General features: G+C 38.9%; 1 protein-coding gene across 3 annotated transcripts in view; it reads left to right on the forward strand.

Annotated features, from left to right (window-relative positions):
* ITGB6 (integrin subunit beta 6) overlaps positions 1-16,249 on the forward strand; it is a 47,905-nt gene that overhangs the window by 2,190 nt on the left and 29,466 nt on the right. The window contains exons 2-4 of one of the 3 annotated variants that reach the window (XM_026853009.1): positions 13,273-13,337; positions 13,786-13,862; positions 14,586-14,665. In XM_026853009.1, the coding sequence (XP_026708810.1) occupies positions 13,802-13,862; positions 14,586-14,665 (141 nt within the window). In that variant the 5' untranslated portion in view covers positions 13,273-13,337; positions 13,786-13,801. Of the gene's footprint in view, positions 1-13,272; positions 13,338-13,548; positions 13,682-13,785; positions 13,863-14,585; positions 14,666-16,249 lie in introns of those variants that run through there. The other 2 variants (XM_026853008.1, XM_026853007.1) reach the window with 2 other exon arrangements.

A 16,249-nucleotide genomic window follows, 5' to 3' on the forward strand; every position in this document is an offset into this window, starting at 1 on the left:
CTGTCAAAGTTTTAATTAAAACATTCACACTATCTGTTAAGAGTGAAGGGGCTTGAGGAAATTCATAAGATGCCTGTCCTGTCATTAGCAACATTTCATTTTGAAAGTTTAGGAAGATAGGAATATGCTTCTTAAATCCAACTTCTGTGACCTGGTCAGCATCTCAGTGGTACTCAAAACTCTCATCCAAGTGCATGGGTACAGAGGTGCAAACCGGAGGCCAGGTTTCTCCTTTAGGATTTGTTTCAGACAGCCTGAAGGCTGTGACAAGGCAATACTCGGCCATCTGCAGGCTTGTCAGCTGGGAGGTAGAGATTGATCAAAATGAGGTTTCATTCAGTACTAGCTGCTCCTGAAATGAGACCCTACCAGACTACCTAGGAACTGTACTCGTACGATAAAGCCTCCTGGCTGTGTCTGCAGAGGGGTCTTACTAAGGTCATACAGAGACTGTGTTTTCTTCCCTTAGCAGGACTGCCTAGAGGATAGGATTGCAAATGCCGCCTTCTCTTCCCAGGGTAGAAAACCTACTTGTAATGATGATCCTTACCATCCCTCGTTGCTTCTTGCCCCCTTCAGTCCCACAGTGCCATGCTAACAGCAATTCATTTCATCCAGTAGAAATGGATATTAAAACCACAGCAAATACTTCAAATGGTTGTTTAAAATCAGCTTCAGCAAGATTTGCTCCCTCTCTGACCTTTTCCTGGCTTCCACATCTCCTGTGCTTGGCTGTCTTCCACCCGGGCTTTCAGGCTCAGATTTTGAAATCCCCTGTTCCCGACACTGGACTGTTATTTTTCTGGCAATATTTACCTGCTCTCCTTGTAGAATCAAATCAAGGCCTCTGTGATGCCTGTGCTGTTATTCAGAGTATTAGTTGACATTATAAACAGAGAGAGATTGTCAGATTTCTCCCACAAGGGCTGCACTAAGGAATTTCTTCAGCCAGCAGGACTGCCCATGTTGGAGCTTTTGGTGCTCTGTCTGACCCTGAGCTTGGACAAGTTCTGGTTGCAAGAGAAGAGCAATTTCTTCCAAGGAACAGTCTTCCTCAAGGATCACTATAACAACAGAAGAAGCACAGTACCAGCATCATAAAGAAAACCATGTACTATGAAGACTGTGAACTTAGAAGAATGTAAGCAAAAGGCCAAGTCTTGAAAGATTTGTTAGTATGTAAGTTCAGAAGCATGAGCTAAATCAAATTATCATAGCTCAACACACAAGCATAGCAAATAAACCCAAGAGGGGGGTTTTGAAGCAGCAGGGGAAGAAAACAAAAATGCTCCTGTAAAAGTGGTAAGGATGAATCAGGTGGTAACACATAAGAACATAAATATCAGTTCAGGATGAAGGAAAAACAGGCTTTATTACTCCATGTGAGCAAATTGATGATGTAGGAGACATAGTAAAAATGAATGTTTTTATCAGTAATGTGACTGCTCAGGCATCATGAGTAGTTGTGTGTCAGCACAGTCTGAATAAATAACTGCAGTGATTTTGTTTGCTTTTGTATATGTTTAAAACCATAAATGTTGATTAACTTTCCCAAAATGAGACAGAAAATGATAACACCATGAAAAAATTATAAATATGCACTTTCCACAAGACAACATTAGCATATTCAGTCCACTGCTGGCACTATGTATTTGATAATCTTGTTTGTTACCATGATTTTGACTTGTAGGTCATGTACCCATACCCTTTTATCTTCAGGTTAACATCTCACAGGTAGAAGAGGGGGTTTGTGTTTTTCATACGTGGAAGAATGTTCACACCTACAGAGCAAGAGAGGAACTTCCCTAGCTTAAAAGTCCAGAAAGACAGATGAAAAGTAAAATGAATAAATGATGTGTTGGATTGACTGTTTTCTGGCTCAGATTTCTTCCAGGTAGCAGTCAGCACCTGATGTGCCCAAGTTAGGACCACTTTGCTCTTGACTGTGTCTATAAAAAACATGTTGGCCCAAGACCCGTGTTTGCCATTCTCTGGAGGTTTCCTTATAACCACACTCACGGCTTGGCACAGTCCCTGGGTGCAACCGTAGCACCAGTGTTTGACCTGTTTGAATTCTTCCTTGGTCTCTCCTGTTGCTTTTGGACATTTCTGAGCAGATCTGTCGTTCTCTGATGCAAAAGGCATTCACGTGTCTCTTCCAAATCAATGTTAACTTGTTAACAATGTTACCTCTTTACCCTTATGTATATTTTTGATAGAGTTTTTAGATTTAGTGACCTTACGGAAGTCAGACACCCACATGCCTCTCCTGAAAAGGGTGGGCAGGGTCTTGTTCTAATTGAGAGTCTCATGAACCAGATCAGTATCTTACTGTAGACCAAAAGCAAGAATAATGTTGGAAAGAATCAGATCATAAATGACTGAAGTAGAATGAGTAACTGACAGCTGTGACTCAGTGTCTGCATTTCTTCCGTAACACACCACTGTATTGTAGACTGGCTTTGAATAGGTTTTTCATGTAGTTTCAGGTAATGATTAACTCCCAGTGACTAAAATATCTTCAGGAGAACTGATGAGACATTTCACACAGCTACTCAAGTTCATAGCTGTTTCAAGCTTTTACTTTATCTCTTTCATTCAAAAATACACTTACTTTAACTGAAGCTATTTTAAAACTGTCCCATAAATGTAAAGTCAGCACTGCTATTGCAGCATAATTTCAAGCTAAAATGATTGTATTCCAGACAGATGCACACACAGTATGTGTGTGTGTGATTTTATTGTCTATTCCTTTTATAAAACAGAAGCCATTTTAGCATCTGTGGCAATGCAGTCATCTCTGGGATGAAATATAACTTTGTGCCAACTCACACTGGAGTATAAAAGACTGAAGACTAAGAACACAAATCAGGGGAAATCTGTATGAGTAGGTTTGTCCTGAAGGAAAAGCTCCCACTGCAGTGTTTCATTCCTCAAGAGGGTGTGTTAAAGCATGCAAGATAATAAAGAGCAGCAGATGTCTTAAGAATTGATGTTATGAGAAGTGTTGTAAGTCATTTAACTTCTGAGAGGAAAGAGGATTTTTCACACAAACCAGATTAGCTTCATCAGAGTAAACATGGTATTGATTTTCTGGAACGAAGATTGCTGTAATTGATATCGGTATAGTATAACATCATTGCATCATATAGCATACTACAAAATAATACATGATAATATATATTTATATATCAGCATAATCAATAAAAGGATTGTAAGCTAGGAAACAGAAGGGAAGTTTGGGGGACACTTGTAAGTAACTTTTCATGCCTGGTTCTGAAAAGCAGAAAGTGGTGAATATATGCGGGAGAAAGAAATATCTGATGGAGCAAAATGGACAGGAAGAATCTGTACTGACATGGGTGGGAATGTGATGTGAATAGCCTGGATGTCAGGAATTAAAGGGATGTGAGCAACGTAATTAGAAAAATGAGCACATTTTCATAGAAGATGATCTGTTTGTGTACAAAAATTGTGTGCAGACACAGGCTAGAACTGCTGTACCTAGGATGACCCCAAATCTCCCAAGAATGGTGAAGTATGGTGGATAGGTAATCTATGACTGAAATGCACTTAAACTAACATGTAGACTGTTAAGAAAAACACAAGTACAGAGGTACAGAGGCATCACTTGGTGATGGTGAAGTCACTGATGGAGACAGATTACATGGGCAGAATAGAATCTATCAAACTAAAGGTCTTCTGAAGGACCACTAAGGAACTATTACATGTATATCTGACACAGATGACTACAAGCACAAAAGGGAAACTTCCAAGCATTGTCTCATTGCAGGAGATTTTAACTGCTCAAAAATAGAGTATAAAGCAAATGTTACTGACAGCGTTAGAGCCAGTTATTCCAGGGTGTAATAGCTGGCAGATTTCATCACTAAACAGTCACTGGAGTACCATGATGCTATTCTAGGTGGTCTTTGTTAGGTAGTGATGACATAGAGCAGCTGGTTGTAGAAAATAACCTAGCTAAAGTTATCCCAACTTTATTAAATTGAAAATAAGTGAAAGAATAAACAAGAATAGGCCTGTTCATTAGTTTCTCAAAATTTGTCCTTCTGAAGTATTGTACCTAAAGAAACTAGTTAGCGATGTCAAATACATGAAGGTCCAAATCTGAGTATTAGAATTTCTTTAATTGAAATAATATTTTAAAAATCTGTACTTTGCACTGTAAGTACAGTGTGAAGGGTGTTAGCACCTTATTGGATAAATAAATCCTTTTAAAAAAAAAAAAAGATACTAGGGTCATCAAAGAGAATGAAAGTCATATGGAAAGAAAACTCCACCATAACGGTATGAAAATGGTATCTTGGGAACCAAGAAGCAGAGAGTGCAGTCAGATTTCTTAAGTTTACAAATCTACTATCTGTAAACAAAATTTGAAAGACTGAAAGTGTCTTCTACCACCACTCAGATAAAAGGAGTCTGGTACATGGCAAGGATGGAGTAGAGATTAAAGACTCTGTAGATACTGCCCAAACAAAATAAATATTTTTTCTTCTTTTTTTTTTGTGAAGAGGATGGTATAGATCATGAAAGAAAATCTAATCAGGATGGGAAGAATCTGTAGAAATAAAAGCTAACATTTACAAACTTGATAAGTAAATCCAGAGTATAGTAGGCCCATAGTGTAATGATGTCTGTTATCCATCTTAAAATGCTGAAAGAATGAGCAAATTACACTTCAACTACAGGAGCAAGTTTTTCTTAAAAGATCTGCCAAAACAAAGGAGAGAGAAGAGCAGAAGAAAAAGTGACCTCATCTACAGTTGCATTAATCTGACCTTAGTAATATGGAAATTTTGTGCACATTTCTGCAAGAAAGAATAAGTAAGGGTGTGGAGAGAAAATGGATAAAATAGATTGAAAGCAATAAATGTTCAATACAATGTATGAGGACTAAGGAAAAGTATATATGATATAACCTGTTCTGGAAAGGGAATTATTGGGCTACCTAAAGGTTGGTTAGAGATTTTCAATCATCACAGTTTCATCTAGTTTCTATAAGTACTAGTATTTTCATTGCTGCTAAAAGTGGCATGGTTAGAGGAGAAAAATATACACATTGGAGGGAAATTTGGGAGCTGGAGATGTGGGGTAGAATTTAATAGTACAAGTGCCAGATCACACACAAACTGAGGTGAATTATTTCTGTTATAAATTGTGGCTTATCAGTTGGGCAAGAGACAGACTATAATGTCTAAGTCGTGGAAGGATGCTGAGAGAGCTGGGATGGAGCCAAGGGAAAGGCAAAACCGATCGTCCTTAGATACAATGCAGGAGACTTAAGGAGGGAAATGTAGGTACAGACACCATTGTAGGAGGCACTGGTCAAAGCTCTTCTGGAGTACTGTGAGCAGTCTGTCACCCATAATTAGGAAGAAACATTGAAAAAAATGCGGAGAAGTAGCACTGGACAAAACAAAGAATGAAGGATATACAATTGCTATCTATAAATACATCAAGGGGAGGGGAAAGAAGGGCAGGGCAAATACTAGGAAAGGAAAGAAGTTATTTAAGTTACCAGACAATGTTGTCATTAAAACAAATGGATATAAATTGAAAGTTAGTCCATCCAGGCTGGAGCTGAAGACATTTCCAGCCATGAGAACAGTGAAGTCTCTGAAACAGTCTTCTAGTAAGAGTGACAGAAACAAACCACTGTAGGTGAGGGTATCATAGTAAAATGGAACGAACTTGCAAATTGGATAATACAGAATTCACCTAGTTCTTGCATATATCATAAAGGTGAGTAGAGCCACTTTCTATTTGCCTCTCTGCCAGAGACTAAACAATCTGAGTAGTCTTATGATGGATTTTTCATAAGTTTATTAACACAGCTGTGTAAGGTGAAAGGGCACATCACAATCTATGAAATCCTTTGCAGTCTTGCGTTCTCTGCTTTGTACTATTGTGGCAATAGTATATTTTGAAATTTCTGTTAATCTATTGGTTCAGGTAGTAAGCATGACTGTGGCCTCCTGTGACACCGATGCGCTACAAAATGATAAGAATTAAATTTTTTAAAAATTGATTTAAAGTGATAGTAATTCTGTGTGCTAAGTGTCCAACCAAAACACAGCAAAGCAGCTGCAAACATATGAGAGCATATGATTGCATAAGGTATCAGTGGACCAGATATTATTGACAGTATTTACATGATCAATACAAAACATTGTTAGGGAAAATCTGCCCTGCCTTATCCTTTTGGTATTACTTAGCCAAAATACTTGGAATTGATTTAGTTGATTTTAATTTTATTTAGAGATGGTTCTATTTACATGTTCTTAGTCTTGCATGGTTTTAGATATATAATACCAACAGTTCTTACCAGTTCTTTAAGAATTCTAGAAGCACTAGTCATTCTATATAAGATTGTTTCTCCAATGTTTCTGTTTAAATGTGATCAGAACTGTTGGTTTAAATTTTCTTCCTACTATTTTCATAAGAAACATGTACATAGCAATAAGGCAAGGTGCACAGATACCAGATATTAGGAACAATTTCTGACATTTCGGAATTATGTAACTGAGCTTATAACAAAGACTCCAGAAGTAATGTTCTGTTTACTGTGACAGATGACACAGGAATTTGAAAAAAGCATGCTATCAAAAAAATTATAACTCTAATATAATATAAATGTCCAGATTGTTTAACAAAGAGAAGAACATCTCCAAAGGTTCTTATATATATGTAGGAAGGCAAAATATTGGTAAAAGGTAGTAGGGCAGTTAGTATCTGAAGACCTTTATACCTCTAAATTTCACAGTAACTTCTCTACTCCAGCATAGCAGAGTAGCCATGAGATGGCAGCACTCTGCACAAAGAGCTCCTAAAAAAATCTAAATCCTTTTTTCCCAGAAAGAGCCTGTACCCACTGGCAGGAGTGAGTGGCCAGAACGCTGCATGTCTGTAAATAGAAACCAAGCTGGCCAAGTTCAGAATAGCTCCTGGAAAGCTTCAGAAATGTAGCTGGTTTCAGGCAGTGCCTGAGCCCATTTTCCTCAGTTTTTAGCAGTTGTTTGGGTGCTGCGCTAAACATTCTTATCTGGTTTGGTTATTCTAGATTAACTGCATTCAAACCCTGTGTTTCAGCAAAGCACTGGACTTCTGTAGGTCTAAGTACAGCAAGATCAACTATAAGATAAATTTATTTTCTGTGTGTAAGAGCAGAGTGGGATCACATTTTATAAATTACTTAATCCCAGCTCAGTAGTTTAGAATCTACATATGGACAAATCAGGCCTGAATACATTGTGTTTACGCAACCCTACCGGCTCTTTCCAAAGCAAGTCCGCGGTGTTGTTGCCTGGCCCAGCCTCCTGCAGGACTGGGCTAAAGCTTCACGTTTCTCTTGGTGCTGCTGCAACCTGCTTTTCTCAGGACTGCCTTTGGCCCATCTGTAATGGGGACAGCAGGTCCAGTTTGCATTTAGTGTTAATCTGAAGGGAGTAAATTACAGAAAGCTCTTCAGCTGAGGTGCAGGAGGTCTGGGGTGTTGTGGAGTCAGTGCTCAGCGCTGTTCCCACCACCAGCGTGTTCAGCCTTGCCCCAGCACTGAATGGAGGTGCTTGCTCTGGTGCCCCAGTGCCAGGCTTTTATAGCACAGGGAGAACAAAGTGTACCATGTAACTGTGAAAAGTAAACAGAAACTAAGGTCAGATTCAATATGCTGTGTGGAAATCCCTGGCGTGGTTTGAGTGCCCTGGGCTAGCTGGCAGTTCTGCTTGAAGGACACATGATTTTCCTACCAGTTCTACCTGAACTCATATGCAGTTCAGAGGTTTGATTATTTTGCTTCGAGTGTGAGAGTGTTTTCAAATCTGAAAAGCAAATCTTTCAGGGTGCTCACCCATGCAAAGGAAACCGAGGACAAAGGTTTACTCACGCCCTCAGCTGGAGCCAGCCGGGTCAGAGCTGTGGGCAAGGTAAATAGGAGTTGGAAAACACCCGGGCTTGCCTGCCTGCTGTTCATTGCACAGTTGGTGAGCAATTCCTCCTTCTTCCTCCTCTTTCTCTCTGTTTGTTCAGAGGTAAGTTGTTGACTTCACTCTCTGCCCTCGTCTAACAGCAGTGCACTCCTCCGGAAACAAGAGGAGACCTGAACATGAATCATGGCTTGAGTCATGAATCCCCAACACCCCACTTTGCTCAGAGCTGGAGGGGAAAAATGCCATTCCTCTGTGTGGCTCTTCAGCTCCTGCAACCCACTGGAAGGAGCTACAGACACCTTTCATGTTCTAAAGCCACTCTCCATCATGTGTAGCCACGCTTGCAAACACTACCTGGAGAGGAGAGTAAGAGAGGCCTTTGCTTTTCCACACACCTTCCCACATCTCAGGTGGACTCTGTGGCTTACCCTACACAGCTGTAGTTTGGCCCTAAGCTCTCAACAGGGTATGATATTATTACACCCCAAAACATCGGAGCTGGAGTGTCTTGTACGTTCAGATCTTTATGGTTGGACTCGATGATCCCAAGGGTCTTTTCCAACCTGAATGATTCTGTGGTTCTGTGATCTTTGCTCACCACAGGCTCTGTGTCATTTATACAGGACCCAAAAGCTTAAAGCAGTTTCTTTGGATTGATGCCATTTCCTGTTGGAGCAATACCCATCTCTCACCATGCTGATTAACAAAGAGAGAGATAGCAAATAGTAACAACTGGCATTTAAAATGTATAAATCCAGGTGCATTTATTTATTTTACATGGTTATTAAATAGGTGATACTATTGTTTTATATCTAGAAAAAAATTCAAGTAAATAAATTTTCAAATTACTGATTAGACATATACATCGTGACTGCAAATTTCCTCATTTAATGCAACTGTTTGTTAGGGATTGTTGCTCCCTCTTAAAATGTTTTGCCAGCTCTCCCTAAAGTATTACCAGGACCTGTGCTGCAGCAAAGATAGAGACAGGACAGTATCACCACAGTATTTGTGTGTGGTTTCTGTCTGTGCTGGTTTGTCCTGTTTGTAGGACATTCATACTGCTGTATGGCTACTCAAATCACCTCTAGTTCCTTAGAGATGGATCTAAGTTTCAAGCTTGGAAACTTTTTTCCAGGCTTCATTGCTTAGCTAATTGACAGTCATCCTCTGAAACATCTGTCGTTGCTGTTCTTTGAAACTGGGTCTGTCAGGCTGCTGAGGGATATATTTCTGTGTAGACTTTTTTCCAAAGAAAACGCCTTCCTTTTCTGCTGGCCCGAGAGTCCGGAAGCACTTGTCTGTGCAGCTACAGAATGTATGTTGGTTTGAGGAGAAAAGTATTTTAACCACTCATTCTGTAGACTTTTGTATATTCTTCAGTCACTATCTTTTGGGTGAAAAAGTTTGATGGAGGCTTTTAAAGTCCACTTTGATTCCCTGTTAGAGATCATCAGGGGCTTTCTAGACAGATTTGTTTTGGAAACCAGCCAGGGAGAGAACAAAGTCAACAGATGTTTCAAATGCGAAGCAACGTGCCTCTGACCTAAGGAGTGAAGCCCTTTACCTCTATAGATGCACTGAGGAGGTGAATGTCAACTGTATATGGTGGAGAGATGAGCTCCACCTCACTGCTTCCAGTCCCACAAAACTCTCTGGTGAAGGGCAAGAAGAGAGAAATGTTTTCTGAAGTGCAGGAGACCCTTCCCCCCACCTCTGTAAATATTCTGAGAACCATCTCAGCCTGTGCGACATTCAGACTTTAAATTGCTTTGTATTTTTCCAGTCTTTCAGGTTGAGACTGTTAATGAGAAGAGCATTGGAAATGAAGACCTGGGCTGTGTGTAAGACTGAGAGATCACTAGCAAGACTTTCTCCTCCATAGGGATAGCCTGCCGGCTTCTAATTAAAAGAGATTTTCCTTGCTCTGCTGAGCTTGAGACATACTGATCTCTTACGTTGTCTGATCAGCTTTCACTGGAGCTAACAGGCCTCCTATTCCAGGTTTTGTCTCGCACAGAAGGAACTAATTGTTGTTGTTGCTTGGGCTCGTCTCTCTGTATGTGTAATTACGCTACATCAGCTCATACCTTGGTTGCAGGAGAGACTGGCATTTTTTCTATAATGAAGTAATTTTTAGATTTGAATGAGCCAATCGCGAGGCATGCTTCTGTAGTCAAACACTTCCCATTCCGGAACCTTTACAGACCCATCACCAGGCTGACTTGTGGATTCAGCTCAGTGTGCCAGAAAAGATACACCATTGTTCTAGAGAAAAAAAAGGCCCATAATTATAATGAACTGTAACTTGAGTCTAATGGTTTTTAGTTTATTTCTTATTCCTTGTCCCCAGCATTAGCTTGCTTTCTTTCTGTACCTTGATATTCAATGTGTGTTACTTGCCAGTGAATTTGTTAAAAGTTGAGTCACTTGCCAGTGAATTTGTTAAAAGCAAGTCTGTGCTATAATATCTTCATGTATTGTAAGTGCCAGGTATGGGGAGGAAATGCACTAAAGATTTCATCCTATACAAATTTTATTATCTTTCAAGGAACCACAGACTTGCATTGCTCAGCATTGCCCATACTGAAAGATAAACAGCTGTGTTCTGTTCTGATGTGTCATTATACATCTGTAACCTTGATTTAACTAAGACCAGAATTTGCTCCAAAATGAATATGTAGTGGCTGATGAAAACAATAATAATTGCATCCTGTCTGTACTATAAAATACCTTTTTGTTATATCTAATTGAATTGATGCTTTTGAGTGAACAAAACAAGACTCCATCTTACAAACCTTACAAAGAAGGGGAACCTTGCTGTCAAACCATGCAGTGTCAGGACCCCAAAGGCTTTTATGCACCCTCCCCACATCACTGTGGCTACTCCAGATTGAAATTCTGCTCTTCTAGCATGTGTGATAGTTAAAACCAATAAAGCATTAAATTAGTAGAAAAATTTCCTGGTCAACATACCTTCAGATATTACGCAAGGTATTTGGTGATGTTTCAAAACAAGAAACATCTGTCAGCTTCCAGCCTAGCTTTTCTTCCCTTGCCCAAGATTTACTCTTGGTATATGACATCTCCCTTCCCAGACCTCTTTTAACTTCCTGTGCCTCTATCAGAGAATTTTTTATTCCCACTCTGTCCAGTCTTGTGATCTCCTCATTGTGTGAATTTTTAAAAATCAAAACCAACCCTGAATTTTCTCTCTTTTTTTTTTTCCTGGGTGTTTTTGTTGTTATTTGTTCTGCTACTTTTCATTCTCTGCTCACTGCAGACAATCTGGGTAGGTCTGTTCTTAATAATTTGCAGAAACTTAGTTATTTTATTCAGGCAAGACTTAGTCTTTGGCAGCCATCCCATTCAGAGGCAGGCACTTCGCCTCCAGTCATGATGTCCTTGCCAAGACCTATATAAAATATTGCCACACAAGCAAATGGGGAACTCATAATCTCAAACAAAATTTGTAAATCTTATGTAGGATGTATTATTCATTCTCTCTACACTAAAAAGTCTGATACCTTGAATCTAAGAATAAGCATTTGTGGATTGGCAGCTGTTCATCTGGCTGGTCCTTAATCTGGGACACTGCTGGCGTCTGGTACCTTTCGGTGGCTGAAGGACTGCCACCAAGTCCTTTGAGCACATGCTTTGATGTGTTGTTATATTACCAGGGCCTAGTAAGAGCTACAAAGTGACCTTGTATGTTGAAAGTAAAAGCACTGGGTGTTGGAGCTCCACGAGGCTGTAGAGGTAGTGACAATATTAAAGGACACATACACAAATGTAAATCAGAAACAAGGAAATAAAATGGTTTTGATCGCACTTATAGGAGGATTTTTTTTCTTGGTATGAGCAAACATTTTTGGCTGACTTCACTTCTTTTTGACCTTACACAGTTACAGTGTCCTCAGAGAGTTGCATCTTCACCAGCTGAGGGAACATAATCTAATTGATGCTTTTTTGAGGCCACAGGAAATTGCTGTGCCTTATGAAGGACACTCCAAGGTATAGAAAGCAGTTGAAGGAGACTTAGGAATGTTGTTATAAATAGAAATGTTAAGATACAGTTCCACAACAGCCTTAGCTGGGCTAAATTCAGCCTAACATATTCCCATCTTTCCTGCCAACTCTGTCTGTTTTTCCAGCTCCTTCCCATAACCTGGGCTCTCACTCTCAACTGGGCAGCCACACGGTTCAAGGGACCCAGCTAGGTGAAAAGTAGCTCCCCACCTTCTCCATGGAAGGTGATTGAATTTTAATTGGATCATTTTGAATCAGTGCACTGTTTGTTTGGACATGACTCCTGGAAGAAGTGCAGGGGTGGGAACACAAGGGCAGAACAAAGGTAGGCTTGACGTAATCCAGTTTGAGCTGCTATGAAGCTACCCATAGGCTGTGTAAATACTAGGAAAATGGGATGCGCCTGGGAATATTTCCAGGCACTAGTATGAGACTGTCTATGCTATTAAAACTGTTAAAATGCTCCCTGGCATGAATTTGACCTCTTCCAATTAACAATCTCTGCAAACAATTTCTGGGCACAGTTTGGTTGCTAGAATGGTCCCAATAGGCAATTTGCAAGCATAAACTCTGGTCTTTCTGTGCCAGTTGGCCTCAAAGCCCAGGAATGTTTCCAGGCATGTTGAGTTTAACTAGTATAGACCCATCCCTACTGTCACATTCTGCCCTAAGATTGCAGCTACCACCAGTCTGAAAAGGGAGGTCTGATCCTTGCCTCATGAGAGCAACCTAGTCCATATGAGCTAACTTGGGTAGGATTTCTGACTGTAGAAAAAAAGGAAAAAAAGAATATATATTTTCAGGCCAGCAACACAACTGATAAAATTATAATTTTATGCTACACTGTGTAGAGTCTGTTGTAAACCTTTATGATAAGAGAGGGCTTGTCCTGAACAAATGATTTTCAAAACAGACAATAGCAGAGCATAAAAGATGTGAAGAGATTAAATCAAATAAGAAATTTTATTTCCTTTTAATAAGGTTGTAAGAAATGCATATTTTGCCTTCATTCCAGATTGGGAGCAGGGAAAAGAGATAGCAATAATTTGTTATATTGTATCTGTGCTGTAGAATATTTTGCCACTTATTACACAGAGTTAAAGCTGACATGATTTTTTTTTTCCAAGTCAGTTGCAGAACTGGAATGTAATTATTCCTACTTGTACATATTTCAAAAATCCACAACTGTAACATTTTCTTTCATTTTGCAATGTTAATAAATGTACTCTGTATCTTGAATTACTGAAGCCAGGTTCTCAGTTATAATAAGTGATTGCTTTTTGATTTTTTTTTGCAGTTGCCTTTACAAGTTTCCCTCCACATCATGAAATCTGAAAAAATGGGATTTTTACACCTGTCCAGGTATACTCACTTAGTAATTGTAATGATACGTCTACCTAACACACTCCCTCAGGGAACAATTAAAGGCATTATTTTAGAGAACCCTTTAAAGAGTTGCTGTACGCAGGAAAACCTGCTCTCGGCTGGGTTGCTCTAGGACCCAGAGTGACTGGGATTGACAGAAATCTTCACCTGAATGAATTTTCCCCTTATACCTTATAAGGAGTCCAGGAAAACAAGGAAGTGATAACCATGTTCACGTTACTTTATGCACAGCTTGTCTGCTTTACCTGCCCAGGTAGCCCTTGTTTTCACTTTTATTTATGGTCGGTCCCAGTAGGGTTGAAGTTTCCTCACAATCCAGTGTAGGTGACATCTGAAAACACCCTCCAGGAATATATGTTTTTTTCTGACATTCTACTTTTACGCGGACAATAATTAACATGCTAATATTTTTTTTGTCACGCAGCCAGCACTGAAAACGAATGGGGATTGAATTGCTTTGCCTCTGTTTCCTATTTCTGCAAAGGAGTAACTATGTGCAAGGTAAGGCTCAGAGGTAGGGAGATCTATTTCAAAACCATTTTTGCATTGTTTCTTGCTTGAAGTTGATACGAAATAGCTTTCTGTCTTCTGTATTTAATCATTCCTCTCTGTTGAATGACTTTTTTTTTTTTGACAGACTGCTGACAGACCCTGCAAATTCATCTAGATTTATATGGTCATTACATAGCACAAGATGTATGAAAGAACGGGGCATTTGAGCAATTTTTGGTTATACGAATCACTGTTTGATCCACTGAGAAACTTAATACTACACATGTGACTGAGTGTTTCACTGGTACTTCACAATAAATTAAAATAATATCAAGTTTCTACAGACCTGAGTGGAACAATTTTAAGCATATAGAGTGAACATAAATCTGTTCTTTTAATATTCCTGGTTATGTTGGAAATTTGCACCATACCAGAAACACATGTAACGCTTTATCAGGTTCACTGGAGAAAACAAGTAACATTCTCAGTGAATGCCATCCATGAAGCATGCAAAAGTATGTTAATTGCCAGCAATTATGACTTTTTAATTTTCATTAGAGAGTTAATCTTCTATCAGTAGAAATACTGTAATGTGGGAATTTTATCAATAATTCTAAAGATGGATAAATGTGTGCATTTTTCACTTCCCATGTTCACTAAATGACAAAATTCTTCACAAATTGAATGATTAAACACGTTAATAGTCTTTTATCTTCTTGGATTTAAATTTAGGAACCTGTTCTCAGGAAAGTACAGTGACTTGTGAAGATTGCTTGCTTTCCGGACCACACTGTGCTTGGTGTTTTCAAGAGGTAGAGTAAATGATAACAAAAAAATTTCAAAGTAAGACTTGAAGTGTTTGTAGTAGCTCTGTGATGAAGTATTGACTTAATTGGGTCAGCCTGTGGTTTTGTAATGCATGCAGTGCTTAGTGAAGCCCTCCTAGTGATCAAAAGTGGAATTCAATCTAGACTTTATGGTCTATTAGTCATTGTTGTCTTTTTTTTTTTTTTTTTAAAAAAAAAACAAAACAACCGCACATAGAAAAAACAACCTTCCTCATCTAAGGTAGAAAAAGAAGTGCTATTAGAGTGGCTCAGGTCACCAGCCTCGGGGCTGATTCACCCACAGCACTGATGATGAAGCACCAGACATCAAGGCAGAGAGGAGACTGCATCTTACATATTACATGCCAAGACAGTGTAAACAGAAGGTGGTCCAGTCAGTTTGCATATACAAATGATTAATCTGTGGTTGATTTTAAGTATGATGGCAGTGTCAGTCTTATAATTAGTGTGCTGTAGGTGTAAGTGTTTCTTCTAAAACACTGGGCTTAAACAAAAATCTGTATCTGTTTCACATATATCTGTTGCAGACTTTATATGTAACCCCAGGCAAGTCACTTAACATCTCTGCTTTTAAAACTTTCACCTGTAAATGGTGATAATCTCCCTGTTTCACAGTAATATTCCAGGCTTTAGTTCATTAATGTTAACAAGATAGTCAGCAATTGCAAACTTCCCAGAAATAATAGAGAAATAAGGCTCTTTCATGATAGTTTCTGATTTACACATTTGCTGTTAAAAGTATGTCTTGCTTTCCTGTATAGTAAAATGATACCTATGATGGGACTAACATACTGCTTTATGCAGTAGCTGACAAAGAGCAAACAGCACTTTAAAAAAAAAAAAGTTTGCTAAAAATAATATAGCAGTTTGCAATAAATGTTACCATGGGAAAAAAAAAAACAAAAACAAAAACAAAAACAAAAAACAACAAAACACCCACACTGGTGTGTTAGCAGTAGTTTTTATGTTTGTACTTAACAATCAAAACAGAATTTTCTTTAAATGAAATCTGATCACATAATTTTGACTACTGCCATGTATTTTCAGAAAATAAAAATGAAACACAATTTATTAAATAAAAAAAAAGACCCAGCTGTGGAACTCTTGAAAATTTCAGAGTAGTGAACATGATTTTTTTCTTTGTTCACAGGATCATTCACTTGTTTCCTAGAGAACACACAAGAGTGCAAAAGATGTAGAAGCTTTAGTATCAGAGTAAACACAAGTGCCTCTAAAGAAACCATTGTTTTCTGTAGGATAAAAACACACCTTGTAATTGTATTTGAATTAGGAGTTTGCCTCTTCACATGTGTTTTGAAAAGCCGGCAAATCAAAGTGTGTAACTAAAGGAGATGATATGGATCTCCCTGTGAAAGTTTTATAATGGTACGCGGTTTTTATGCATCCTGTATTCAGGAAGCAGTTGGCCAGAGTTTTGCCTGAGCAAAGACATCAGATTCGGTCTGAAGAATAATAAACCTTTGTGCTCATCAGGTGTCTCAACATTGCTTCCACCAAAATATGTAAGATCCTTGATAATTTTCAAGC

This window comes from Athene cunicularia (assembly GCF_003259725.1).
Source record: "Athene cunicularia isolate RWA chromosome 7 unlocalized genomic scaffold, athCun1 chr7_part1, whole genome shotgun sequence".
Taxonomy (NCBI): Eukaryota; Metazoa; Chordata; class Aves; order Strigiformes; family Strigidae; genus Athene; species Athene cunicularia.